This window comes from Lactuca virosa, chromosome 4, assembly GCF_052849685.1.
Source record: "Lactuca virosa cultivar CGN04683 chromosome 4, Lactuca_virosa_CGN04683_v6, whole genome shotgun sequence".
In the NCBI taxonomy this organism is placed as follows: domain Eukaryota; kingdom Viridiplantae; phylum Streptophyta; class Magnoliopsida; order Asterales; family Asteraceae; genus Lactuca; species Lactuca virosa.
In genome coordinates this window covers 26668908-26696200 of record NC_136429.1, presented here as the reverse complement: position 1 = coordinate 26696200, position 27293 = coordinate 26668908, and the positions used below count along the sequence as shown (strand labels likewise).

The following is a 27293-nucleotide window of genomic DNA, read 5'->3' as shown; positions in this document are numbered from 1 at the left end:
ATATTTCATAGCAAATACTTCATATCTATGCGGTAGAAGAAAGTAACTACACACTCACTTGATTAGACGATGCTCAGACAGTACTACGGCTCTTTGAGTAGTAATTCTCCGGTGAAACCGGGATATCTTCACACACCGGGCTTCTCGCAAGCAGAGCTTCGGCTCGGAAACTCTTTTCTTCTCGGGATCTTCGGGCTTCGGGACTCGCTTCGGGTCTCAGGATGATACCGGGGCTTCGGGGGGTTAAAATAGGGCTTAGAGAGAGTATTTGGAGTGGGAGAGATGAGAAGGCGCGTCCAAAATCGGCTGACCCTCGATTTCTATTTATAAGGTGAATTTTCTGGGTTCACCTCGTGAGTTTCTAATATTCACCTCGTGAGCTCGATACGTCATTGCGTTCGTGATGGCCACTTGCCCTGGAAGACGTCCATCATCTGTTCACCTCGTGAGTCACTAATGCTCACCTCGTGAACTGACTCACCTCGTGAGCCACATATGCTCACCTCGTGAGCTCTGACACAGCCTTGGGGTTCACGCCCCGAACTTCAGAAATTCATAACTTTCGCATACGAGCTCCGTTTTCGACGTTCTTTATATCCACGCGTAGGTGAGATTATGATCTACAACTCTCGTTTAGACTCTGTTGGCTAATTTGACTTTATTTTTATTATATTATTTTTAGTAGGCCGGGACAGGAAAACTTCGTTATAAATTCATAACTTCTTCATCCGACGTCCGTTTTCGTCTGTCTTTTTACCGTTGCACTACCATTGATGAGATATTCAATTCTCGTTTAGATTGTTTCGGCTAAAAACCGCTCGATCTCAAATCGAGTATTCGGGCTGCACACTGCTAAGTCGAAACTTTGGAAAATCATAACTTCCTCATATGAAGTCAGATTTGGGCGTTCTTTTTATGCACGCTCTCGGTTTAACTAATTCTATGACTTTCATTTAGATCGCTAAGGCTAAATATCGCTCTATCGTAAATTCATATTTTACGTCGCGTTGTGTCGTGCCGGTTCTGTCGCGAAACTTCGACATGTCATAACTTCTTCGTTATAACTCAGATTTCAACGTTCTTTATATGTACGGAATCCTTGTAACATATACTACAACTTAGTTAATATTATTCATTCTAAATAATCTTCTATCAAAAAGTCATTTTTGACGCTTAACGTCTCTAAATTGACTAGCCCTGATCTACGGGCGTTACAGAGAGGGACCAAGTGCGCAAAAAAAAACAAACTGTAGGGACCTTCCGAGTTAAAAAAATAAGTTAGGGACCAAACATGCAAATTATCCCAAACCATAGGGACCATTCATGTAATTTACTCTATATCTTTACATATAAGTTAAAAAACAAAATAAAATTAAGCAAACAGACAAAAAAAAAGGCAATGTTGTCATTTTATATGAATTTCAATTCCATTTTTTACAAACAAACAGAATTTGAAATTAATTTCAATTTCATTTCCTGTCAACCAAACAGGATATCGAATTTGATTCAAATTCTTGACAGATTCTTTGTCCAATTCCAATTTCAATTTTTTCATAAATATTCTGCAAACCAAATAGCACCTAGATTTTCATAAATGTAATCTGTGAAATGTACCTAGATTTTCGCAGTCAACATGTCCAAAACAATGTCGTTTTGTCAAAATAATAATTTTTTTGTAGAAGACCAAACACAACAAGAAATGACACCTTTAGGGACGACAAAATGCGTCGCAAATAGTCAAGCAAGTCGCCCCTAAAGGTATTAGGGATGACATGTCGTTCCAATTGGGTCGCCGCAAATACCTCGTAGCTAATACTCAAAAGTCGTCCCTTAAAGGCGTCGTCTCTAATACCTGTCGTCGCTAATACCAGTTGTCGTCCCTAAAGGTGGCGTCCCTAATAATATTCCGGCAACCGGCCAGTATTATTCCGACCAAATATTCCGGCGGGATGTGTCGTCACTAATGCTGAAGATCGTCCCTAAAGGTGTCGCCACTAATGCTTGTTTTTTTAGATAAAATTTATATTTTATATTAGTTTATATTATAAAAATACAGAATTTATAAAATTATAAAACTTATAATTTAAAAATCTGCATTACATAAAACATCAAATAACATAAAGAAAGTATATCACATTAACATCATCTAAATCCACAACAACATCATCCATATCATAAAGCAATATATATTAATCGTTGTCCCCATCATCGTTTTCCTCGTCGTTGTTGGTCGCATTGTCAACTTGTTTGCTAAATGAACGGATAATATCTCCAAGTGCAGTCACAAACGCCGGGTTTTGGAGAAAAACGTTAACATCCACATCCTACAAAGTAAGAATATAAGTTAAAATATATCATACTATAAGAACAAATTATTATTACTTAACAATTAAGTCACAAACACATGAAGTCCTTAACAATTTAACAAACTACCAAATTCATAACAATTTAACAAACTAACAAGCTACCAAACTATCAAACAACAAAATTCACAACAAATTAATAAGTACCTGTGTTTGTTGCGGTGTTTGTGACTGTGAGTGCCACTGGGTGGGAGCACTTGTACCCGCTACGGAAGGCTTAGGCCCGATGCCTCTCACATGTCCCCTTCGAGCATCTAATACCTTCTCAAATAAGGCTATCCAATCAATGGAGTTCGGATCACCACCGAAGTCGGCTATGTGCTGAGTTTGTAAAGCTACCTCAGCAACTAAAGCATTCTGCATTTCACGAAGATTGTCAATATACTTCAAAACAAACACAAAAAAAACAATATTCTACTTCATTTTTAAGTAATAATAACTTACATATTGTTGTTCAACTAACGGGTCAACGAATTCCCCTTGTTTATTGACATGTGCACGGTGAAATACTTCAAGTTTATTCAAATTCTGTTTAACATTAAAAAATATATTATACTAAAATAAACATTACAAAACATGTATAACTAAATAAACATTAATGTAACTTACATTTTTGAAAGAAGCACTACCGTAGCTGCACGTCCCTCCACGATTCTTAACTACTTGCTTCTTCCGGCATTCTTTGTTTACACTGGATCGTTTACAATGTGTATCAGTTAAGAAGTGGTCAATAGTAGCACTCCAACGCCCTAAATCCATACCCACGGGGGGTCGAGCCCTTGCTGCCTCCGCACCCTCTAGCATATCTATAAATTTACCTTTTGCAATATTTTTGCGGCCTCTATACCGTTGACATATCCGATGGTTCAGTGATGCCCATAAAATTCTAGCATCGGGATCATTTGAAATGGCTTGAAAATCAGAATATGTCTACAAAAAAAAGAGAAGTTAAAAATAAATCAAAATTAAACATGTTAAATATAACTTTATAAATAATTTACCGAAAGATATGTAAACATGCCATTTCGATCGGCTCCAGGAACTTCTTTCCAGGTATTCTTATCCAAAGCTATGTCGCGCCAAATATAACTTCCAACCTCCCGAATGAAGCATTCATATACATCCCCAATCGGCACAAAAGTATTCATGTCAAATATTATTTTTAGAGGTTGTCTGCCGTTTGCTTCATATAGCCGATGCATTTTCTTGTTTACTGTCATGCCTCTTCGTCTCTTCGTCTCTTCGTCTCTTCGTCTGGGAGGTACAGCTGCAAAAAAAATATTAATAAATTTAAAGATAGTTTTTTATATACATACAATATGAAATACAATGAATTAGAATAAATCTTAATTACCATCAATCTGGTGAACACCAAAATCTCTACCGAACGGATGTGGTGGCTCGTCACCACCATCACCTCCATGGCCCATCACAGCAGCCATGAGATGAACCAATGCAACCCAAAAAAATGACATCCTGAAATATTATAACAATATATATATATATATATATATATATATATATATATATATATATATATATATATAACACAATATGAAAAATTATAACATAAGTTTAGTGGCGGATCTAGAAAAAAGATATAGGGTATGCAGTGTTGACACAAATTATTACTATCAAGATATTTAGGTCAAAAGTCGACGAAAACATATAATAAATTAAGAAATGTCATAATATAGTTAACAATGTAAAAAATGAGGACAAAATATAATATTCTTAAAAGTAAAAATGAAAAATCACAATTGGCAATTACTATATATAAATTTTGATTAATTTGACAATCCAAAACATAAACAACAAAATAACTATCCTACAATTTATAATTAACATGCACCTCAACGATGTTTTTATTAAATTAACAGGTTATATACAATTAACAAGCCTAGGTAGAAAAAAAGTTAAATTATAAAAAAAAAAGTATATTATAATTTGTAGATAATACAAATAATTACATTACAAATATTGAGTAATATTATTAATGAAATCATAGAAGTTAATAAAATTAACAAAAGATAAAAACACATAATCAAACACATTATTAAAACCAAATACACGTACTCACGATATATAACTTTTGATTATACTAAATTAACATATAATCAAACACATTTTCAAATACATATATATATATATATACACACATATATCAAATTCATACACATATATATCAAATTCATATATACATATATACACACATATATCAAATTAATACACATATATATCAAATTCATACATACATAGAGTATATTAATGCACCTGTGGTTGTGGTTGTGGTTGTAGAACTAGAAATGAAAACGGTGGAGATAGCGGCAGTGGCAGTTGGGAATTCACCGGAGACAGGCAGTAGTGGCGGTGCTTGGTGGTTGTAAAGGGGAAATCTCCTTAAGACCACCAAAAGCAGTAAAATGAGCAAAAAAAAAGAGAAATGGAAACAAAAACAAAAAAACGGTGGAAATCAGAAAGGAAAACAAACCTTTGTCGGTGGAGAAGTACGTCGGAAACTCAGAACGTCGCCGGTGGAGCAGGTACGCCGGTGAGGAGCTGGAAATCACTCCGGTTGAAGAAGTGGGGTGCACCGGTGGTTAATAGTCGATGGAAGATGCAAAACGAGTCTCTAGTCACCGGAAAAGTGTTGAAATCGCCGGAAGAACGAGAGAGAAATGGACTGGAGGTGGTACCTGATCTGCGATATGTTACCTGGAGGGGAACAAAAAGGTCACCCTTTAGGGGCGACGCCTTTAGCGACGCCGATTAACCATTAGCGGTGACACGTTGGAGGGAAAACACGCGCCAATTTTTTCGTTAACCCCATCCGTCGGATCAAGATGTAATCGTAGGGCCAGGACTTGATCCGGAGGCATTCACACGGATCGCCGGTACCACCCTTTAGAGACGACGTTATTAGCGGCGACGGGGACCTTTAGCGACGACAAAAACGCGAATTGTCGGATGTCGTCCCTAAAGGTAGCTGTCGTCCCTAATGGTGGCGCCCCTAAAAGTTATATTTCTTGTTGTGAAAATTTTCGTAGATGGTTATCTACGAAAATTATCGCTATTTGGGTCGTTTTTCATTTGTACGATTATTTATTGGGAAATTTAAAAAAAAAAAATTAGCTAGTATAATTATTTTAATTTTAATTTATTATGTATGTTGAAAATTAAAATAATCAACATATTCATGAGGCTTTTGAACCATCTTATAATTTGGTAATTAAATATTATATCTATTAAATCACTAGGTGTAAGACTCATATATTATATGAGTTAATTAAAAAAATTTAAATATAAAGGTCTATATATTTAAGAACTTTGGATTTATAAGAAAATAAAAAAAATAATGTATTATTAAAATTGATTTTTTTATCTTTTAAATTTAAATAAATAAACAAAATAAACTAATGGACTTTAATTTGTAAATTTTAAAATAAAAAGGTAAGTCCATTAATTATATTGATATTTATTTATTACTACATTTATTGTAATTATTACATTAAAGTACTATGTGAAATTTATTAAAATAGAAAAACTATAAAATGACATATGGAAAAAAAAAATTAATTTAAAATAACACAAAATGAGGTTTGACAAATTGAATAAGAGGATGACATTTGACCAAAAAAAAAAAAAAAAAAAAAAAAAAAAAAATAATAATATTTATTAGAGTTGTAGTCACACACAAACAAACACAATAAACTCACACAAACACATTCCAACATATTTCAGAGGATTATTATTGCCATCGGCTTTTTTTTATATTTCAAAACATCTGAATCTGATTTGCAATTGGCAGGGATGAAATTGAAATTGAAGAGGCCAGGGATTTAGGTAATAAAAAGAGGGAGAGTCAGATGTTGCGGCGAATCCATCTGGTTAATTGAAGGGTCGTTGTTCAGACCTCCACCCCCAATCCCAAACACACGCTCCGCTGATGCAATCTGTAAGCGAACGATCCACTTTAATTTTTTCAATTTCATTATACTTAAAACTTTCAATTCATATAACCATATTTGCAACAATAGAAATCGCAACACATGACAGAACTACTACCACACTCCAAACACTGTATGCAGCAAAGCAAGAAGACATTAACTTTGTCCTTTTAAATTTCCAATTTCCAATTCATATAACCATATTTCCAAACACAAGCACAAACACAAATCTGTTTCAATTTCCAAAGGATAATTGATTTACCTGCTGTACGATTTCTTCCTTTTCTTTGATTAAATCCTTTTCCTGCTCACAATCACAATGATAAATGTAGATTAGATCATTAGACTGATGTTGTGTTTATGCAGGTTCTTACTTGGTATGATTGGTATCAAACATACACAAACAGAAGAAGGAGAAGGAGAAGGGGTGTATCATGTATGTGTATGATCTTAACGACCTTGCAATTAACCAGATGAATTAGCCTCATCATATATACAAACAATAAAGACTCTGGTTGGACTTCACTAGCAATCCACTGAATGTATTCACAATTGGGACAATCGAGTGCTATTATATGAGTAATGGCAATACAGTAAGTGCACTATGGATCTTATACTTTGTGTAATACTCTAAAAGATGATTTTTTTTTTTTTACTTTATCTTTATATACCTGTTGTTGGAGGGTGGATGCGTACTCCATCATCAACTGTGTCTGCATCATCAACCATAATCACTGTCAATATATGGAGTTTAAAAGGCAACCTCTTAAGTATTCCCTTTTTCTCAATATCATAATAAGATACTACTAATCAGTGACTAAATGCAAAACATGTAAATATATCAATATCATAATAAGATCCTACTAATCAGTGACTAATGCAAAACATGATGAAAATAATTCAAAAACTAAAATAGATAGGTAAATTTTGAACAAGTAGCAGCAAATGAAAAGGATCACCTTTCTTGACCTTGTTTGCATAAGAGCAGCATCAAGTTCTTCTTCAAGTTGTGTCATCTCAACCAAAGAGAGCTCCTTGTTATTATTATTATTCTCTTCAACAAGCCTGTGCAAAGAGTTGGGTATCATTAAAATCATTATCTTCTAACTTACCATTGTGTGTGTGTGTGTGTGTTGTATGTTTACGTATTACCTGTCCACCATTTGTAGAAGCTCTTTACATGTTCTGAATTTTGTGCACTTCAATGGAAGTTCCTGTAATACATCTCAATTAACTCATATTTATACAAATATATATATATATATATATATATATATATATATATATATATATATATATATATTATGAAAACAATGAATTAAGCTCATTAAGAAGTTGTACGTATGAGGGAGGCTTACTGAATCTTGGCCATCTCCTTTCATGCTCCTGCCTTCTGCTTCATACCTAGCAAGAATATGCTCCACACTGGAACATATATATATATATATATATATATATATATATATATATATATATATATATATATATATTATAGGTATACTTATAGTTATACGTACAACATTTAAACAAGTCATTAACAAGCATGCAATGTAGAAAGTAGAAACCAAAGAAATTCAAAAACCCTTGGAGTGGACAATTTTGCCCCTGTCGGTTCCTAGTGTTGGTCACATATGGTCTGCTTGTTTGTTGGTGTGGTCGATTTTGCCCTTGATGATCACTTCATAAGTTCATTGCTATATTTTGTTTAGCTTTGGTAGCTTTGTTTTATCCTTACTCTTTGTTGTTAGCTCCTTTGTATTTTCTTTTGTATTTCTTGTTCTCACTTTGTATTTGCTTTATCAATTTATTTTATTTTGTCATGGTGACAATTGACATGGTGACCACTTACTTTTAAACCTCAGTTCACATAACAAAATTCTAACAAGATCAACATATATAAATTATTAATGATTGATTCATTTACAATCATATTCATACTTGTTATTTTTTTGTAGTGTCAGATACATTAGCTACAAAACTTAACAAGCTGCAAAAGTTGTTTGTTTTTGGAATCCTTAATTAGGTGTTGTATTTTTTGGTGCTATTTATTTTTGGAGTCCTTAGGTCTTGTGGTGTTTATTAAGGTTAGCTTCTATATTGGAGTTTTAGGTGAGGTAGTGTTTATTAAAGAAAATAACCTGATCTTGAAAACTTGTTTAAAACCATTTTGACCCGACCCAGAAATATTATTTGATAGTTTTTTGCCACCTCTAACATATTGAAATCCGGGATACGCCACTTGTTAAGTGGAAAAAAAAATTGTGCAACCTATCAAACATTGTTTCTAAGTCTGTGCCTCTGAACACATACGCTAAGTAAAAGTAATGAAATCGTCTTACAACTTTATATAAATTTATGAAATACTTTAAAAAAGAATATTTGATATACATTCATAAGTATTCAATATAAATAATAAAATAAAAAGTATCTTATATAAACAAGGATATGGGCATGTACACATTAGAATCTAATACACGTTTGTTAGTTAAAGATAAAAATGGCTAACTAGTAATGATCTTTTACTAAGAAACAATCTAGGTCAGATTAGTTAGCGATTTTTATTTTTTCATTGTATATATCTGTAGTATTTTTATTTTTATTTATTTATTTTGTGATTTTCCCTTCTTGTTTTGTGTACTATCATTTTTTTTTCCTGTCGACTCATCCTTGCGTTGATTTCTCTTCGTCCTTTCATTAATAAGAAATGATCACCTATCACAACTTACTTTTTTTCTAAATAAATATATAAAAATATAATTTAATAATTATATAAAATCAATAAAGAGAAAACTCTTTCATTAATCTTCTTCAGACATGTTGAATCCTCATTTGTATCGTCAAACAAATCATTGTACGAATTGTTGTCGACGGATTTAGAAGATTATTGTACATATGTTCCATCAAATCAACATGAATGTTTTGATGTACAACACGGTCATATACTTTCCTTCTACTCGCCATGTAGTCCGTTGTACAAATACACACTCCTTCGAATATTGGTAAATTTTCATCTTCATTTTAGTGACAAATCGTTTTTTCTCCTTCTAAAATCATATTATGCAATATAATGCATGCATACATCAAGCTATGTATTCTTGTATGCTCATATGATTGTTCCGAGACTTTGAGTATCTACTAACATCACTAAGAACACTAAAGGCTGGTTCGACATGCTTCCTAGCTGATTCTTGAGTCGCCTTAGACTTTAATCGTTTTTCGTCTCTTGGACATGGGAATGATTTCACAAATGTAGTTAACTCCGATATATCCCACCAGACATGGGAATGATTTCACAAATGTAGTTAACTTCGATGCTCCATTCGGTGATTAGTCTAGAACATTGATGTCGTTGTTGGCACCCGATGCACCAACATTTTCATGCCATATCCTAAGATCATGAGACACAATTGCTTTTAAAATTCTCGTCAATTGTTTCTTATCACCTCATATGAATTGACCGGGCCACGCATTAAGGCACATTGTCTACCCCCAATGCATACAATTAATACTACCAAACATTGCAAGAAACCCATGGTTGCTTTCATATGTCGTTTACAGCTGGTGGACGTCGTTAATTGTAGGTGTGTACAAAGATAGGTCACGATAGAGGATAATCAAAGATTTAACAAACTTGTAAAGACATTCTCGTGTCATTCACTTTGACATCCACAAATACTCATCCTATGAGTCCATTCTTATGTTGAATGCTAGTTGATGAATTGTCGCTGTATATTTTTTAATTGGAGAGAAACTTTGACTGCCTCTCGCATCCCATTTCAGTTGAAAATATGGAAATTGATTCTTCACTTCATTAACTATATGTAGGAATAATTCTTTCTTTATCCTGAATCGATGTCTACATTTTACAACGTAGACGTCATCATCGGCAAAGTAGCCTTGTACAAGATGATTGTGCCTAACTACACGATTTCTTTGTAAATGATTTTTTCTAGTTTTTGAACACGAACTTTCAACTTCGTTTTCTTGTAGATAAGCGAGTGTCATTTGCATAATGTTCCCAATAAACATCGATTCCCGCAAAGCCAACGTATCAGACGAAGTGGAATATGAAGATGACATTTTGAATTTGATATATAAAGAATATAGAGGTTTTAGGTGTTTGTGTTGTAGTATAAAATTGAAAGTATGTTGTTTATTTATTGTAGAGAAAAAGAATATATATATATATATATATATATATATATATATATATATATATTCAAATTTATTAGTTCCAATGGTCAAAAAGAAAGAAGAAACGTGTAGTGGAATGACCTCATGTGAGGGGTTCACCGCACAACTACATACCACCGGATGTGGTGTTCCCCGCGCCACGCACCAGCCACCTCAGCCCACCGCAATTTACGGTGGGAGCATACCCACCCGCTTAATTGTGAATATACATCTCCCATAATCTGTGGTGAGTGGTGAGTAATATCAACTCCTTACATTATGCATGAATAGTTATAAATTTAAGAAAATAGTAAAAAAAATGTGAGAAATAGATGAAAAAATTCTAAAAATGAAAAGAAAAAATAAAGCGTGAATTACACGAATCGTTCCTCTTACAGGTGCAAAAGACACGCTCGATCCTTATTTTCAAAAATTATATCGGAATGTCCCTCGTTTGTTTAAAGTGTGCACGCTTTGTCCTTGATATGCGGTTTTGGTGCGATTTTAGTCCATGCCATATTTGAAATGATCATAATTCCATTTGTGTATTTTATTTCCAATTAATTTAATGTTAGTATCATTATATTTAATTTTAAAAAAATATAGTCCACCCCACCCCACCCCACCCTCAACCACGTCTCCTTCACTGCCATGAAACGGAACCTCTTCATCACACTTCACTGGCGATTTTAGAAACCTGCAACTCCGACCAAATGCAAGAATTTTTTTTAAACATCATTTGCACAAATCCAAACCTAGATCTCCAAATCCGACACCAAAAATACTCCGAATCTGAAGATAGAACTAATTCAATTTGGAAATTTGTTTCATAAATCGTTTGAACAAATCCCCAAAAATCGTTTTCAAGATCTTGAGTTCCAAAAATCATATGCATATGTTAAAACTCTAACCTCCTCCCCGATCGGTCCAAAAATTGTTTGTAGATCTTGAAATCCTAACTTCAGCCATATGTGCAAAAGTCATGGTGGGCGTTGTTCGCTGTTTTTCTAGTAATCATGGTGGTTGGTCGTCATCAGTGTTCTGAAAGAAGATATGGGTGAAAGTAGGTAGTCTGGTGGTGATCGAGATGACCTGAGAGAAGATAGAAACAGAGTAAACGGTGGTCCGATGGTTGTCTAGATCGCCATAATTGAAGAGATATTGAGGTGGTTTTTGGCGGAGATGATGGTGATTTTCGGTGGAGTTGTCGTGATTTCTGGTGCGACAGAACTAGGGCCATTGACAGGTGGTCGGAGTCAAGTGGGGAGAGAGGGATCTTGGAGTCTTAAGAGAGAGCAGTGGGTGAGGGTTTGACGGCGAGCGATGTTGATAAGCAGTAGGTGAGAAGATTTCGTTGTTGGCAACTTTATGGTTGCCGGCTGTCGGCGGCTTCATAGATCGTCAATTTCAATGGTTAGAGAGGAATATCAATGGTTACATAGGAGAAATGGGGAAAAAGTTATAAAGGGGAAGGGATAGAAGGGTGTGACCCATAAAATTTAATTAAAATATTTCTTATTAATAAATTAATCAGAAACACTAAAAAAAATTGAAAAAAAAATTGAAAATGTCAATATAGTCATTTTATTATGTTAGGAACTAAGCATGCAACTTTTAACAACATGAGGGATGATCCGATTTAATTTTTGAAGATAAGGACTAAACGTGCTTTTTGAAATATGCACGAGGGATGATTCTTGTAATTTACCAAAAAAAATGGGTATAAACGTGTAAAAGTTTAGAAGTTTGAGGAAATGTTCTTATTTTTTTTGGTGAGTTCTTCCAATAATATTATTTTCCCCGGTTAAACTATAAAAGAAACTCATATGAGGGAAAACAAAATCAAGTAGGCCTTATCAACATTAATGATTTATGTTATATTCCTGTAATGTATTTGGGCTAAATGTCTAGTGCTTGGCTATTTATAAAACTATCTCATACTATATTATAAAAAATATTTTTTCTATCACTTTATACATTTAAAACCTAAATGATCTTTAAATTTTCAACTTAATAAAATTAAAGTATTAATTTAAATATCTCATTAAATACAAAACTTTATCTTATTATTGGTAGACTTTTTAATGATTATTATAATATATTTATTTGTTAATTTTAATAGTATGTTAAATCTAAAACAAAAATCAATATATAAAAAAAATACTTATATATATATATATATATATATATATATATATATATATATATATATATATATATATATATATATTTTAAAATATAAAAGGTTTAAATATTGTAAATGTAGCCTGTAGAACGACAAATGAAATTAAATAAAAACTGTCACAAAATTAGTTTTTACTATAACTAAGTCAGGGAAGGGTTATTTGGAAAACAAAAAAAAACCCCAAAAAAACCCTAAAAATCATAAAAATGCATAAAAAAATACCTACATATCACAAAACTTTTTTTTGACTTTTTTTATGAAAATATCGCAGGTTTATAAAGAAATTCGCTGAAAATAAAAAATATTATGAAAATATCGCAGGTTTTATGAAAATAAAAAGCTGCGATTTTTTATAAAAAAAAATTCAAAAAAAGTTTTGTGATCTCTAAATATTTTTTTATGCATTTTTTTGATTTTTAAGGTTTTTTGTTTTCCATACAACCTAAACCTATATATATATATATATATATATATATATATATATATATATATATATATATATATATATATATATATATAAACCATCCTAATCAAAATTAAAACAAAATCAATACATAAATAATTTTTAATAGTATGTTAAATCTAAAACAAAAATCAATATATAAAAAAAATACCTATATATATATATATATATATATATATATATATATATATATATATATAATATTTTTTTAAATATTTAAAAGGTTTAAATATTGTAAATGTAGCCTGTAGAACGACAAAATGAAATTAAATAAAAAATGTCAAAAAATTAGTTTTTACTGTAATTAAGTCTAAATAAGTGATTTTTAATTAACTAATAGAAAAAATAACATTGCATTAACTTACAAACAATGGTTCATATATATATATATATATATATATATATATATATATATATATATATATATATATATATATATATATATATATATACCATCCTAATCAAAATTAAAACAAAATCAATACATAAATAATTTTTAAATTAATCAATCATAACGCTAAATTGTAATACTAAATCGAAAACCATGTTTAGTTTATTTAGACGCAAACCGCAGGTAAATACTACTAAATGATATTATTTTGAAAGATATATATTTTATAATATGATTCAAAATAATATATATATATATATATATATATATATATATATATATATATATATATATATATATATATATATCAAGGTTGTAAAAATCGTTCGACGTTAGCTAGTCTGTGGACTGGGGCTAAGAGATTAATCGGTTAGGAAGAGATTAATCGGGGACCATTAATTGCTAATTTGTTAGATTTTAAAAAATTAAATATGACTAATATCATATAAAAGTTCGTAAATGTCAATAATATCATAACAAAATAGGTTAATATGATAAATACAACATTAATCATACCTCAAATAGTTTTTATTAAGATATAACTTCTTCAAAGTGTTAAAATTTCATCGAGTTCTACTGTTTCAGGCATTGTGTATGTATGGATTAATCGCTAGGCGCTCTCTAATCGGTCGAGTAGCGCCTAGGGATTAATCAGAGATTAATCGGGACCTAATCGGGATTTTTACAACACTGATATATATATATATATATATATATATATATATATATATATATATATATCATACTATACTTATACTTATAACTTATAAAGAATGCATTTTTCCTTAAACCTCATGCATTTGAAACCCCCACAAAAATTTGCAAACACCTTATGCATTTGAAACCTCCCATTTTAATGAATACCATTCAAAAGTCTGTTAATAATAATTAACAATTCAAAAGTTTTATAAATTATATAATATGTTTAACAAACAATTAATGGATAGTCTACTATAAAAAGGCTAATCTCTTTGAGTAGACACATAAATACAAATCACATACAAAATTCACAAAGAAAACAAGTTTAAAGGTTTTTGTATTGGTTTGAGGACTTTGGACCATTTTTCGAGCCATGTTATTATGTTGAAGTTTTTAATTTGTAAGTTTGTTATATACTAATTCTTTTTATATTTTCTTGGTTTAAGTATTCATTTAAGAATATCATTGCATGTTTTGGTTGAAATTTTAATGTAAATTAGAATAGATTCATGTTATCGATCATATGTTATGGAAGGTGATATATATAATATTTAATTAACTATTGTATATATGTTTGTATGTTCGTGTTGCTTCAAAACAATAATTAATTAAAAATCATGGATATGTCATATTATCCATATTATCCATGTAAGTATCTTTTAAAATGCAAATTGTCTATCTTATCACTTTATATTTTAGTATATATTTAACATTTTAATTATAATAATAAGTGTTTTTTAAAAGTTTCTTTCACTTATTAATAATAATAATTGGTTTTAAAATTAATGAACAATAACTACAAATAATAAAATCAAATTATAAAAATCATAGATATGTCATTATCCATGCAAGTCTCTTTTGAAATGCAAATTGTCTATCTTATCACTTTATTATTTAGTGTATGTTTCACATTTTAATAATAATATTAACTGTTTCTTAAAAGTCTTCTTTAACTTATTATTAATAAGTGGTTTAAATTAGTGAATAATAATTTTAAATGATAATAACATCAAATTATAAATTACATTTAGCTACAAATAAATTGTATTTTAAATGAACATCATAAGTAAAAATATAATTAATCAATCATAGTAATTGTTAAAAATAATACTAAATAGATAATTATATTTAATTCTATTAATGAGGAAGGTGGGTTGATGTCAATGAATATTATTGTTCGAAATAATTAAGATTATATATATATATATAAATTAATGTAAAAATATTATCTCAAAGTTAATGTCAATAACATAACCATTTTAAACATATATTTTTCAATATTTTAACAATATATTTTTAACTTGCGCTACGCAATGCGCGGGTATTCGTCTAGTATACTTATAATAGAATCATTTTTCCAAGCATCGCATTCATTTGAAACTCATGTCTTTTCATATTTCTTAGTAATAATGATTTTAAATTACCATTCAAAAGTTTTTAATTTATTATATATAATGATACTTATGACTCAAATTGATTAATATTAAGATATATATAATTCAAGTTGGTAGAATATTTTGGTAGGATTAGAGATGGTTGTATGTTAGATTGGAAGCTTTAAACAACATGATTAATATGAAGAAAATAAATATATTTTCAAGGTCAAATTTTTATAATTATGTGAAGAAAACAAATGTGTTTCAAGATCAATTTTTTATAATGCATGTTCGTTTTTTTCAAACAAACATATTGTATTTAATTAGTTTTTTATTTGACTTTTTGATTGATTCATGATCTTTTTAGGATACTATTGTCTTATGAATGAAAAAAAATAAACACGATATGATTTTCTTTATGGTACGACAACTAACTAAGGGTGAACAGATTCGAGCACTACAACTGAAGAATATTTCCTTTTATTTTGCAAAGACTTTAAGATGGATTCTTTATGTTTTCCAAAACTAATTTTTTTTAAAATTGAAAATTTTCTAAATAAATGGTTTTTATATCATAACTATTAACAATACTAATATTTAAAAATAACATAACCTTATAAATTATATTATGTTGCCTTAAAAAATATCAAATAAATAATTTCTAAATTACTTAATTTTAACGTTAAAAATAACTTTAAATCGAAAATTATATTTAGTTGTATTCATAAGTCAGCTCCAAGTAACGATCATTAAATGATATCATTTTAATAGATGTTATAAAATGGTACAAAATCATTACAATTTTACATAACAAATTAGTGTAATAAACTATTATTTCATAGTTAGTATTAATAACATAATTAATTTCAACATGTACTTGCCAACTTTTAATTACATAATTTTATTCTACACAACGTGCGAATATTCGCCTAGTATACTTATAAAAGAGACATTTTTACTTGCACCACATGTATTTGAAACCTCCATAACTTTTCAATTTCTTTCTAATAATTATTATAAATTGGTTAATAATGTTAAATTAATGCAAAAACTAAATTCTAATCGTAGATTAACTAAACTACAATATTAAAATATCATATTTTGCTTCTATTTATAGAATTATAACTTTAACAAACTTATTAGTTTAGATACGTTGTTGTATGTGAACAATTGTTATTTTAAAGTCACAACATTTGTATAATTTATGATTTTATGCAAAATAGTTAAATTATTAATTTCAATATAATGTGAAACGGTTAACTTAAATCAAAATTTCAGTTAAACTTAAAAATATCGAGAGACTATTTTATAACTAGTTAAAAGTTATAAATTATAGTGTTAAACCTAAATTGCAATCCTAAATTAACAAAAAAAAACCATGAAAATATTTTCTATAATCATTAAGAATTTTTAAATAAGCAGCTTAAAAATAATTTCCAATAAGAATAGTTAAAAGTAATATTATATAAAAAATTATAATGTTATCTTTAAAAACAAAACAATGTTTGTTGTTTTAAATAATTACAATCAAAGAAACTAACAAATATTAATCAAATAAATTTTAAAAAAGTTAAATTTCTGAAACCGAATTAAATATATGCTATTTTAAAATACTTACAACAAAAATAGTTAAAAATAACAGTGTATAAATTAAAATATATTGTTACCTTTAAAAAAACAATGTTTGATGTTTTAAATAATTACAATGATAGAAATTAAAATCTTAAGCATACAAACTTTTTAAAATTAATTAATAATAACAACAGCTACAAATATTATTAAACCATATATTATATTTAATTTTATTCATGATTAACCAGCACGTTGAAGTTATTGAGACAATTGTGATTATATAGTTTTAAAAGATGTATACATTATCATATAACTCAAAACAAACAATGTTTATTCCGATTTATTATATAAGAGCTAACAACAACGTCATTGATATATTTAAAAAACATATATTTGTACAGATTTCAAATATATTGTTGTATTTTACGCAACGCGCGGGTATTTGCCTACTCATATCATACTGGATGCATTTTTTTTTATCACCATATGCATTTGAAACATCAATGAACTTTCAATTTCCAACTTAATATAATTAATTTATTAATTTAAATATGTTATTAAATACAAAATATTATCCTATTATTGCTAGACTTTAAAATGATTATTACAATATACTTTTTTGTTAATTTTAATATTATGTAATCCAAAATATAAAACAAAATATAAAAAAAACCTAAAAAAATATATTCAAATACTGTTTTTCAAAATATTCAAAAGGTTTAAATATTATAAATGTAGAACGACAAGTAAAATTAAATAAAAAAATATCAAAACTTATTTTTATTATAATTAAGTTTTTTTCCAAGTCAGTTGTTTTTAATTAATTAATAGAAAAAATAACATTACATTAACTTACAAACAATGGTTCATATATCAATTAACCATCTTGATCGAAATTAAAACAAAATCAATACATAAATAATTTCGAAATTAATCAATCATAACATAAATTGTAATATTAAATCGAAAACCACGTTTAGTTTATTTAGACGCAAACCACGTTAAGTCTTACTATTTTTTTTAATGGTAGCTTGACTGGTTAGATGTTAGTGTCAATACTCAAATTCTTGTTAGCACCAAGGATCGAACCCTGACATCCCTATCCTCGCAAACTAAGAGGCTATGCTATGTCTCTACCAATTAGGATATTCCAAATTGGCAATTAAGTCTTCTTAATTGAATATTTTTTATTCAACATACGGATACTTAGTATGGACATGGATGTTTTTGTCTCAAAGCTTCATTGATAGGAAAAGGGTATGATATTGTATTTATAAAAATGCTTGTAGATAGAAAAAATGGAATAATGATTGTCATGCTAATGAAATAAGTATCAGTCAAAAAGGGTATTTCTATATGAGAGACTGTGTAAAAGTAGTAGATGGAATGGCCATGCATATATTATTTCATTAGTAGGTATTAAGACGAAGTCTATTAATATTAATTATATAAGTATGATGGCCCTAAGTAGTAGAAAGGAAATACTTGACTGCAAAACTCGTGTGAACCAGTTGTGTTGAAGTAATATGATGTGTAATTTTGGCATAAGATAGTAGATTGAAACTTAGACGATAAACATGTGGGCTACCGAGAATTGAGGGTAATAATTGTGATGATGAACTTTGTTGGCTATTTGGAAATGAAGTGTAATTTTGGCATAAGATAGTAGATTGAAACTTAGACGATAAACATGTGGGCTACCGAGAATTGAGGGTAATAATTGTGATGATGAACTTTGTTGGCTATCTGGAAATGAAGGTAGTACCCGTGATGATGGACTTTGTGGGATACCCAAAATTAAGGGTAGTACTTAAGATGATGAACTTTGTAGGAACTCAAAATTGAGGGTTTGATACATGTGTAAGATGTATATGATACATGTATAAGATGTTGATCGATCTTGAAGAGCTTCAAGAATCAAACAATGAATGAACCTCTAACACTGGCGTTCAACCTGAGGAGGAAACTCCTGTTGAACCTGTTGACGAGTCCCTACCTCTTAGTCGTTACAGTAGAGTTAGTGTTCCACCGGAGTTTTATGGTTTTCATATTACTACTGAAGGTGATACGTTTATTAGTGATAGTACACTAATAAATTTGGATGAACCAAACAGCTACAAGGAAGCCATGGCAGGCCCGCAGTCTGCAAAATGGAAAGAGGCTATGGATAGCGAGATTCAGTCCATGTATGACAACCAAGTTTGGAATTTGGTTGACAATGTGCCAAGTCGTAAGACGGTCGGGTGAAAATGGATCTTCAAGAAGAAGACCGGCATGGATGGGAAAGTACACACTTATAAGGCGCGATTGGTTGCAAAGGGCTTTACTCAAACTCCTGGAGTTAACTATGATGAGACCTTCTCACAAGTTGCGAAGATAAAGTCTATTAGGTTAATGTTAGCCATTGATGCATTTCATGACTATGAAATATGGCAAATAGATGTCAAAACCGCTTTCTTTAATGGGAAGTTGGCTGAGGATGTTTGCATGAGTCAGCCAAAGGGTTTTGTCGATGCAGAGCATCCTAATAGAGTGTGTAAGCTTGAGAAATCCATTTATGGATTGAAACAAGCGTCTCGCAGATGAAATCTTTGTTTCGATGAGAAAGTCAAAGAGTTTGGCTTCCTGCGAAGCGAGGATGAGTCCTGTGTATATGTTAAAGCCAGTGGGAGTATAGTTAGCTTCCTCGTACTGTATGTCGATGACATACTGCTCATAGGAAATGACATCCCAACCCTGCAGGAGGTTAAGTCCTGGCTTGGGAAGTGCTTCGCTATGAAGGACCTCGGAGAGGCTGCCTATATTCTGGGAATAAGGATAGTGAGAAACGGGAGTAAAAGGCTAATAGGACCTAGTCAAAATACTTACTTGGAAAAGGTCCTAAAACGGTTTAGTATGGAGAATTCCAAGAATGAGGAGTTGCCGATCCAAAACAATACCAAGTTGAGTAAGACTCAAAGTCCGAGTACTGAAGCCGAGATAGCAGAAATGAGTCGAGTACCTTACGCTTCCGCAGTTGGCTCGATCATGTATGCTATGACTTGTACTCGCCCTGATGTGGCCTTCGCTTTGAGCATGGTCAGCAGATATCAAGGGAACCCTGGTAGAGCGCATTGGACCGCAGTCAAGAATATTCTTAAGTACCTTTGGGGGACCAAGGAATGGTTTTTCATCCTCGGTGGGAGTGATGACTTAAGGGTACGAGGGTATAGTGACGCCAGTTTTCAGACCGATCGAGACTACTTCCGATCTTAGTCAGGCTAGGTCTTTACCCTGAATGGAGGAGCAGTGGCTTGGAAAAGTTCCAAGCAAGAGATCGTGGCTGATTCAACGTGTGAATCAGAGTACATAGCAGCGAGCGAAGCGTCGAAGGAGGCAATATGGTTGAAGAACTTCATCGGAGACCTTGGAGTTGTACCAGCCATAAAGGAGCCTATGGAAATTTTCTATGATAACGAAGGTGCGGTTTTCTTAACCAAGGAACCGAGGGATCATGGCAGATCCAGACATATCGACAGGAAATATCACTTTATTAGACATCGGGTAGAAGAGGGACTCCTCATAGTAAAGAGGGTATCGTCAGAAGAAAACCCAGCAGATCCCCTTACGAAGGGACTGAGTAGGGTTAAACACTTGCAGCATGCTAGGAGCATTGGGCTGAAGGACGATATAAGTTTTAGTGATTAGATAGTTTTTAAACGTGTAATAGATAAATTGTAATTAACATTTGATGATTAAATAAAGGAGTATTATTTATAAGTAAAGTTACTATCTTGTGTTAATTATTTACCTATTGTTTCACTTTGCATGTTTTGACTTCCTGAATAATAAGAATATTCGAACAGTCCACAGTCGTTCATATGTTGGAAGTAGATATGAAAGAAGACTGTCGTGAATTGGTTTGTAGTCTGTCTAAAGTGTATTAGACATAGCAAAAGTTTGCTACCACGTTCATGAGTGCTTATGAATAAGATTTGAGCATTGGATTAAACCCACGCTTACTTGTATCACTTCATGGAATTTATCACGAGTGATCGTAAGACGATAATATCATATAATCTTTAAACCTAGATATATGGTTTATTGTTTGCGAGTTGGTTGTGCATTGATAATGCGTAAACGCATCATTAACTTGATGTTATAAAATGCATTGTTGTGCATAATTTGATGAGTGAATAGTAAATGCATATAAGTCGAAGTTTATCTGTTCCTTTTATCCTAAGAGGATAAAAGCGATATTTAGGCCCCTCGATGATTTGGTTTGACTTATGTGGCGGGCCCGGTCAGGACTGAATTGATGTGTTCAATTAAGTTCTATGTCAGACAAATCAGAGATCGAGAAACAAACTGTTGGACAATAAGTATGACCATGTTCCATGTGATTGTCCACACGATATCTTGAGAACAGAGGATTATACGATCCCTTATCTAAACGACGAGTCAGAGTTCGACAACGGCTTTTGAGAGCTACGATTGCTAATCGGATTTTGAAGTTATACTTGCATCTATAGTTATTAGACTTATCCAAGTGGGAGACTGTTGGATTAGTGTCTAAGTCCATAACTATATTTGGTATGTACTTGACCCGGTTGTAGCATGGTCCTTTTGGGTTGCCTTCACCAGAGCAACTTGACTGGATGATTAGTGGAGAAATAGGATATTATGGTTTATTAATATATTATAAGAATAATATATTAAAAGAGAAATCATATTGATTAATTAATATTGGTCAAGAATTAATTAGGAAATTACTTTTGTGATAAAAAAATATTAATTAAACTTAGGGGACTGGAATTATAATTATAAGATAATTGGATTTTGGATTGTGGATCATATGGATAAAGGGGTGGACGAAATTAGGGTGGAAGCCCACCTTGAAATTGTCCAAGGCCTTATTCCAGAAGGTTCTGATTGGACTGCTTAAGGCCTAAGCTATCCAATTAGGGTTTTTACTGAAACCCTAGCAGCCCCACTATATGAGGACCCCTAAGGCTTCAGAAATCGGCACCCAGAAACTCTAAGAAGTCTTAGAGCCGATTTTGAGCCTCTCATCCCCTCTCTCCAAGATCATTCAACTTGCTTTGGTGTTTGTGATCCATTAGAGGCATCGCATTTGAGGTGCTAGGTTCTCATAAGCTGAAGATCTTCAAGCAACAATCAAGGTAACATTCTTATTGGTTATTTATGTTATTTTTAAGTTTTGTTGTATGCTAGATTAGGGTTTGTAAGCCTTGGATAATTTGCATGTACAATAGAGAAACCTAGATCCAAGGCTTTAGGTTTTTGCATGTGCACCATAGGATTGATGATTTGCTCAAAATCCATCACTTCATTTTGATTGATCGATGAACATGATCTTTGCAAAAATTCCTTATTAGAATAATATTATACAATCTCCCATATGCTTATATTGGTCCGAGAAATAGACAACCATAAAGTTGCGGGGTATATACATGGCACGAAGCTCTCGTTCTTGAGACGGAGGAGGGCACAACCGTGCACACCTATTTGGATGTCTTGTGGTGATGACCTAAAGCAACGATCGTGGTCTTATGTGGTATATACCACGAGAGACCACAACCAATTGACTCTCTTTTCTATGTTTCTCTGTCTTCTTCTTTCCTCTCTGTTCCTCTCTCTTTTTGTTGTAGGTTGCATGCCCCCATATCCTATGGCCTAATACTCATATGATAGCTAGGACTTGATACATGTTGAATTTAAATAATGATAAAAAAACACAACTTTCTATACTTATATTATGGTTCAAGAAAGAGATGCTACAATGCCAATTTGATAGGACATGCACTTTTTTTTTTTATTAAAATGATGTTAAAACAGAACACAACGTTGGCCATTTTTTGGGATCTCTCCCAAAAACTCTAGAAAACTAATAGTGGTCTTGAATTATTATTATTTACTCTTTTTTTGGGAGAATTTCATATATGCCCCTCTTAAACTTCAAAATATCATATTTGCCCAGCTTAATTTCTCAATATCATATTTACCCTTCATAAACCTTCAAAATATTATATTTGCCCATATCCTTTTTTATAATGTTTTTAATATTTTATAATCATTTTTTATACCTTAGAATTATTATAATAATTAAAAGTTTTAACCATATTATCCTTACGTCTAAGATAATGGAATGCGAACTTCTAAATTGTTGGAATGTCGCCCTCTTGACAACCAAAAAGATTCATCTTCAACCCTCTCTATGGAATGTATATTTTGATTGTTTAGTTTTTGTTGTTGTTGATTATTATCATGTTGTATATGGAGGATATTTTAGATATTACCATTGATATTTTGATGTTTAAAAATTACATATACAATATTTTGATATTTAAGGACATATAAGATATTTTGATGTTTTTAAAAATGACATATATGACATTTTGAAATTTTATGAAGGGTAAATATGATATTTAGAAATTTTATGAATGATAAATATGATATTTAGAAATTAAGTTGGGTAATATGATATTTTGATGTTTAAGAATGGCATATATGAGATTCTCCCTTTTTTTTTGCATCTCCGTGTTAATTTAACTATTTCCTATAGGGAATAATCCCTTATTATCAAAATCTGAATATTATATTGAAGAGAGGCCCACACAAGTCTATCTCCGTGCTAATTTAACTATTTCCTATAGACAAAACTGCACAAATGGTCCATGTGGTTAGCTAAAAATTGTCACTTTGGTCCAAAAAGGTTTGGACTAGCACCAGAGGTCCAAATTTTTCATTTTGTTGCGAGTTTGGTCCAGTTTTCTATAAACTTTTTCATAATGACTATTTTGCCCTTATTTTTTCCTTTTTCGGTTTTTTTATTATTTAAATACTTTTTTTGATTAAAAGAAAAAATAAAAAAAATTTGCATTTTCTATTTTATTTTTATATTTTTTTATAACAAAATAAAAAAAATAAAAATGAAATCTCTCTCTCTCTCTCTCTCTCTCTCTCTCTCCCTCCCTCCCTCCCTCCCTCTCTCTCTCTCTTTCTTATTTCCAACACCACACAACCCTCCAACCTGCTGCCTTACCTCTTCCCTCTTCGCCTCCGATGACCACTGCCGACATAAGCAAAAAAGAAGCAGTCACTAGGCTGTCGGGCAGCCTCCTGCCACCGTAGAGCTGCTCTTGGTCACCACCATCGACCACCTATGTTATGCTGTTGCTGCTACTACGTAAGTCCCCATTGCCATTTTTTTGTGTGAATCGCAAAGGGCCAAACCGAGGAATCAAATGACCCGTCATTTTTTTTCTTTCATCATTTTCACCGGAGAGGATGTTCAGTGGCGATGATAACGAAGAAGGGCATGTTGCAGGTACGCTATCATTGTTGATCCAATTGAGGGTTTTCGAGCCCTAATCACACCTAAATCAAAGTTTTCGGGACAAGCTTCAATATCTGGTAAAATCACACTGCAAAGAGGGGGTAATTCGAACCCTAGAATGTAGAATGCTTTAATGGAGAAAGATGGAGGGCGCATTGCTTCTATCTGTTTGTTGAACATAGTCCTAAATCCTGAAGATTCTTGCAGTAGGAGTGGAATTGGAGAAAATCAAAAGAACAGAAGCTGGAGATGGTGGCTGTGACTGGTGATGGCGGAGTGGGTGACGAAGGCAGGAGCTGCAACGATAGCTTGATGTGTGGTTTTTTCTTGTGTCCGACCGTTTACGACGAGGGGGAAGGCATCAGATCAAGACAAGCTTCATTTAATAGAAGAAGAGGGAAAATGGGGGTGGTGACGGAGTTGTAGTGGTTGCACGGTGGCCACACAGTCGGTGGTTTTTAGTGGAGGGTGATGGCAGGTGAATGCTGGAACGGAGGCAACAGGTGGAAGGCAGCAGCGACGTTGGGGTGTTTGATGGCAATGGGTCATGACAGGGGGGGGGGGCGAGAGAGAGAGAGAGAGAGAGATTCTTTTTTATTTTTCTTTTAATCATAAAAAACATTTAAATAAATAAAAAATGAAAAAAGAAAGTACCAAAGGTAAATCCGTCATTTTAAATATTTCTAAATCAAATTGGACCAAAATCGCAACAAAATGAAAACGTTGGACCTGTGGTGCAAGTCAAAACTTTTTTGGACCAAAGTGACAATTTTGAGCAAACCACAGGGATCATTTGTATAGTTTAGTCTTTCCTATATATAGGGAATAATCCTTTATTATCAAAATCTGAATATTATATTGAAGAGAGGCCCACACAAGTCTAAGTGATGGTCCACATAAAATCTGAAGGCAATTACATTTGTTACAAATCTTGAAGATTTTGAGATATAAAGGTTATATCCACTTGTATATTGAGATTGGTTTGCTGAAAACCTAAAGTAAGAACGGTCTTTACAAAAAAAAAATTCTATTTTCACATTCAAAAACAAAATAAAGTCCGAGGGAAAACTTTAAGTCTTTAAGAACCATGTAATTTATAACAATGAACCAAAATAGCAAGCATACAATTATAAACATTCAAAAATTAATGTGTTGTTAGTTACTATCTTCATGACCGAAATGGAAACAAGTAGGAAGCAAGCACAGCTTAAAAAGAAGAAGGCATTAGACACGACAAAAACCGAATCAACATGTAAACGTTCACCAGCTAATTAACATTACTTTCAGGCACCAGAAACGACTTGGAAACTCCCCATATATACCATCAAAAAGTTGAAACCTAAAAATGGAGCCCTCGACCATATTGTGGTTGCGTGTTAGTGTTATGCATGTTAGACATAAAATCATTTGTTTATGCCCTAAAAATCTCGTACACTGTGCAAATTAAAGATAATGTACGGGTGATGCTCAGGAAAACGAGTACATATATATACGAACAGATTTTCAGATCGAAGTAACATACATACAAGACGATGAAAGGCACCTGTTAGCAGTATAGCCGCTGCTGAATTCATACAGCTTGCCGCGGGCGGAGAATATGATGACGGCGACATCGACGTCGCAGAGCACGGAAAGCTGCCGTGCTTTCTCAATTAATCCCGTTCTTCGCTTCGAAAACGTCACTAGCCTGCTACTCTTATCTTCGATCCGCTTTATTTCGAGCTTCCTCCGCCCCATTATTTCTCTCCCGGCCGGTGAAGTTTCTAGACCTAATTAAGTTTTCAACTTCCGACGACTTCTTTCCTTATCTCATACGTGTTAACTGTTAACTGATCGCGTGTGTTTATAACGCAGGAAGCATGACCTGTAAATTGTGATGATGACTGGTACTGCTTCTGATTTAAATAAATATTTTCGTAATTCTATTTTGTCGTTTAATGTCGGTAAGGAAATAACATTAATTGTTTGATCAGTGTTGTTTTACTCGACATTATGTTCTGGTTTGTTTAGTTTTTCAATAGCGTTAATCTATTATCCGTTCACAAAAATCACAAAATAAAGTAAAAAAACAACATACTATTATCATTTTATCCTATATGTTTTAGATATTGACTAAGTTAACCATTACACAATGTGATTTAAAGAAATTATCTATAAATTTACCTTTTGCAAAATGACTAACTACTCGGGGAGAGGGCATTTTGGTCATGAGCCTGGCGGTCTGGCCCCTTCCGAAACAGGTTCCAGACTGAATGACCCCCTAGTTAATGTTGATGCGGAATGTACACTGAAATAATTGACATTTTGGAGATATTTAACGAAGTAAAATGACATACGATCCTGAGGATATCGAGGTTTTCCAGGTTAGTTCTTTCTTCCTTTACTTTTGTATTTGTTTTTATTGAATATTAACCAAAATAACATAGTCTGGATTGCAAATAACATATTTGAAATTCCAGGAACGTGTCCAAAATGGAATGTTAATTCAGATTTAGAGCCATAGAAAGCTACTTATTTATCATAAATTAACTAGTTTATTGTAACATCCCAACCGTCAGGTATCATTAATTTTCCATTTAGATTTCATGTTTAAGGTCTACTCGACGAGTTGACGCTACGACTCGTCGAGTAGCAGCGGGCCAGGACACGTCAATTAATGAATGACTCGTCGAGTCGGCATGGGGGACTCGACGAGTAGGAGCTGGCAGTGGAAACCCTAAGTTTCAGGGTTTTTGCACCCTATATATTGGACCATTAACGCCTCCCACTGTCCTCTATCACCCCT

At 32.1% G+C, this 27293-nt stretch overlaps 2 protein-coding genes and 1 long non-coding RNA gene across 6 annotated transcripts; 1 reads left to right on the top strand and 2 right to left on the bottom strand.

Annotated features, from left to right (window-relative positions):
- Positions 1-2076: 2076 nt before the first annotated feature.
- Positions 2077-5563, bottom strand: LOC145109648 (uncharacterized). The gene is made up of 8 exons (XM_079046846.1): positions 4855-5563; positions 4638-4762; positions 3718-3839; positions 3365-3630; positions 2973-3293; positions 2808-2891; positions 2511-2720; positions 2077-2324 (listed from the first exon to the last, which is right to left on the bottom strand). Exons 3-8 carry the CDS (start codon positions 3836-3838, stop codon positions 2190-2192), a joined length of 1137 nt encoding a protein of 378 aa, XP_078902972.1. The 5' UTR covers position 3839; positions 4638-4762; positions 4855-5563; the 3' UTR covers positions 2077-2189.
- Positions 5564-6088: 525 nt separating this feature from the next.
- Positions 6089-26367, bottom strand: LOC145103775 (agamous-like MADS-box protein AGL27). Of its 4 annotated transcripts, none has more exons than XM_079041039.1 (7): positions 26031-26367; positions 7669-7735; positions 7463-7524; positions 7270-7375; positions 6982-7023; positions 6573-6614; positions 6089-6316 (listed from the first exon to the last, which is right to left on the bottom strand). In XM_079041039.1, exons 1-7 carry the CDS (start codon positions 26243-26245, stop codon positions 6203-6205), a joined length of 648 nt encoding a protein of 215 aa, XP_078897165.1. In that variant the 5' UTR covers positions 26246-26367; the 3' UTR covers positions 6089-6202. The 4 variants fall into 4 exon arrangements, with proteins under 4 accessions (XP_078897165.1, XP_078897167.1, XP_078897166.1 ...); XM_079041041.1 differs by having other exon boundaries at positions 7669-7714; XM_079041040.1 differs by having other exon boundaries at positions 26052-26367.
- LOC145103777 (uncharacterized) lies at positions 6182-7083 on the top strand. The gene is made up of 2 exons (XR_013706861.1): positions 6182-6318; positions 6677-7083. It is a non-coding gene; the product is annotated as an uncharacterized LOC145103777 (long non-coding RNA).
- Positions 26368-27293: the final 926 nt, after the last annotated feature.

Bases quoted from the DNA above. Each gene is read 5' to 3' on its own strand.
- LOC145109648 (XM_079046846.1), bottom strand. From the start codon at position 3,838: ATGTCATTTTTTTGGGTTGCATTGGTTCATCTCATGGCTGCTGTGATG. The intron at 3,631-3,717 runs GTAATTAAGATT...TTTTTTTTGCAG, and splicing joins TGGTGTTCACCAGATTGATG to CTGTACCTCCCAGACGAAGA. The intron at 2,892-2,972 runs GTAAGTTACATT...AATGTTAAACAG, and splicing joins GTAGTGCTTCTTTCAAAAAT to AATTTGAATAAACTTGAAGT.
- LOC145103775 (XM_079041039.1), bottom strand. From the start codon at position 26,245: ATGGGGCGGAGGAAGCTCGAAATAAAGCGGATCGAAGATAAGAGTAGC. The intron at 7,736-26,030 runs GTATGTTACTTC...TATATGTTCCAG, and splicing joins TGCCTTTCATCGTCTTGTAT to TGTGGAGCATATTCTTGCTA. The intron at 7,376-7,462 runs GTAATACGTAAA...CTCTTTGCACAG, and splicing joins CTTCTACAAATGGTGGACAG to GCTTGTTGAAGAGAATAATA.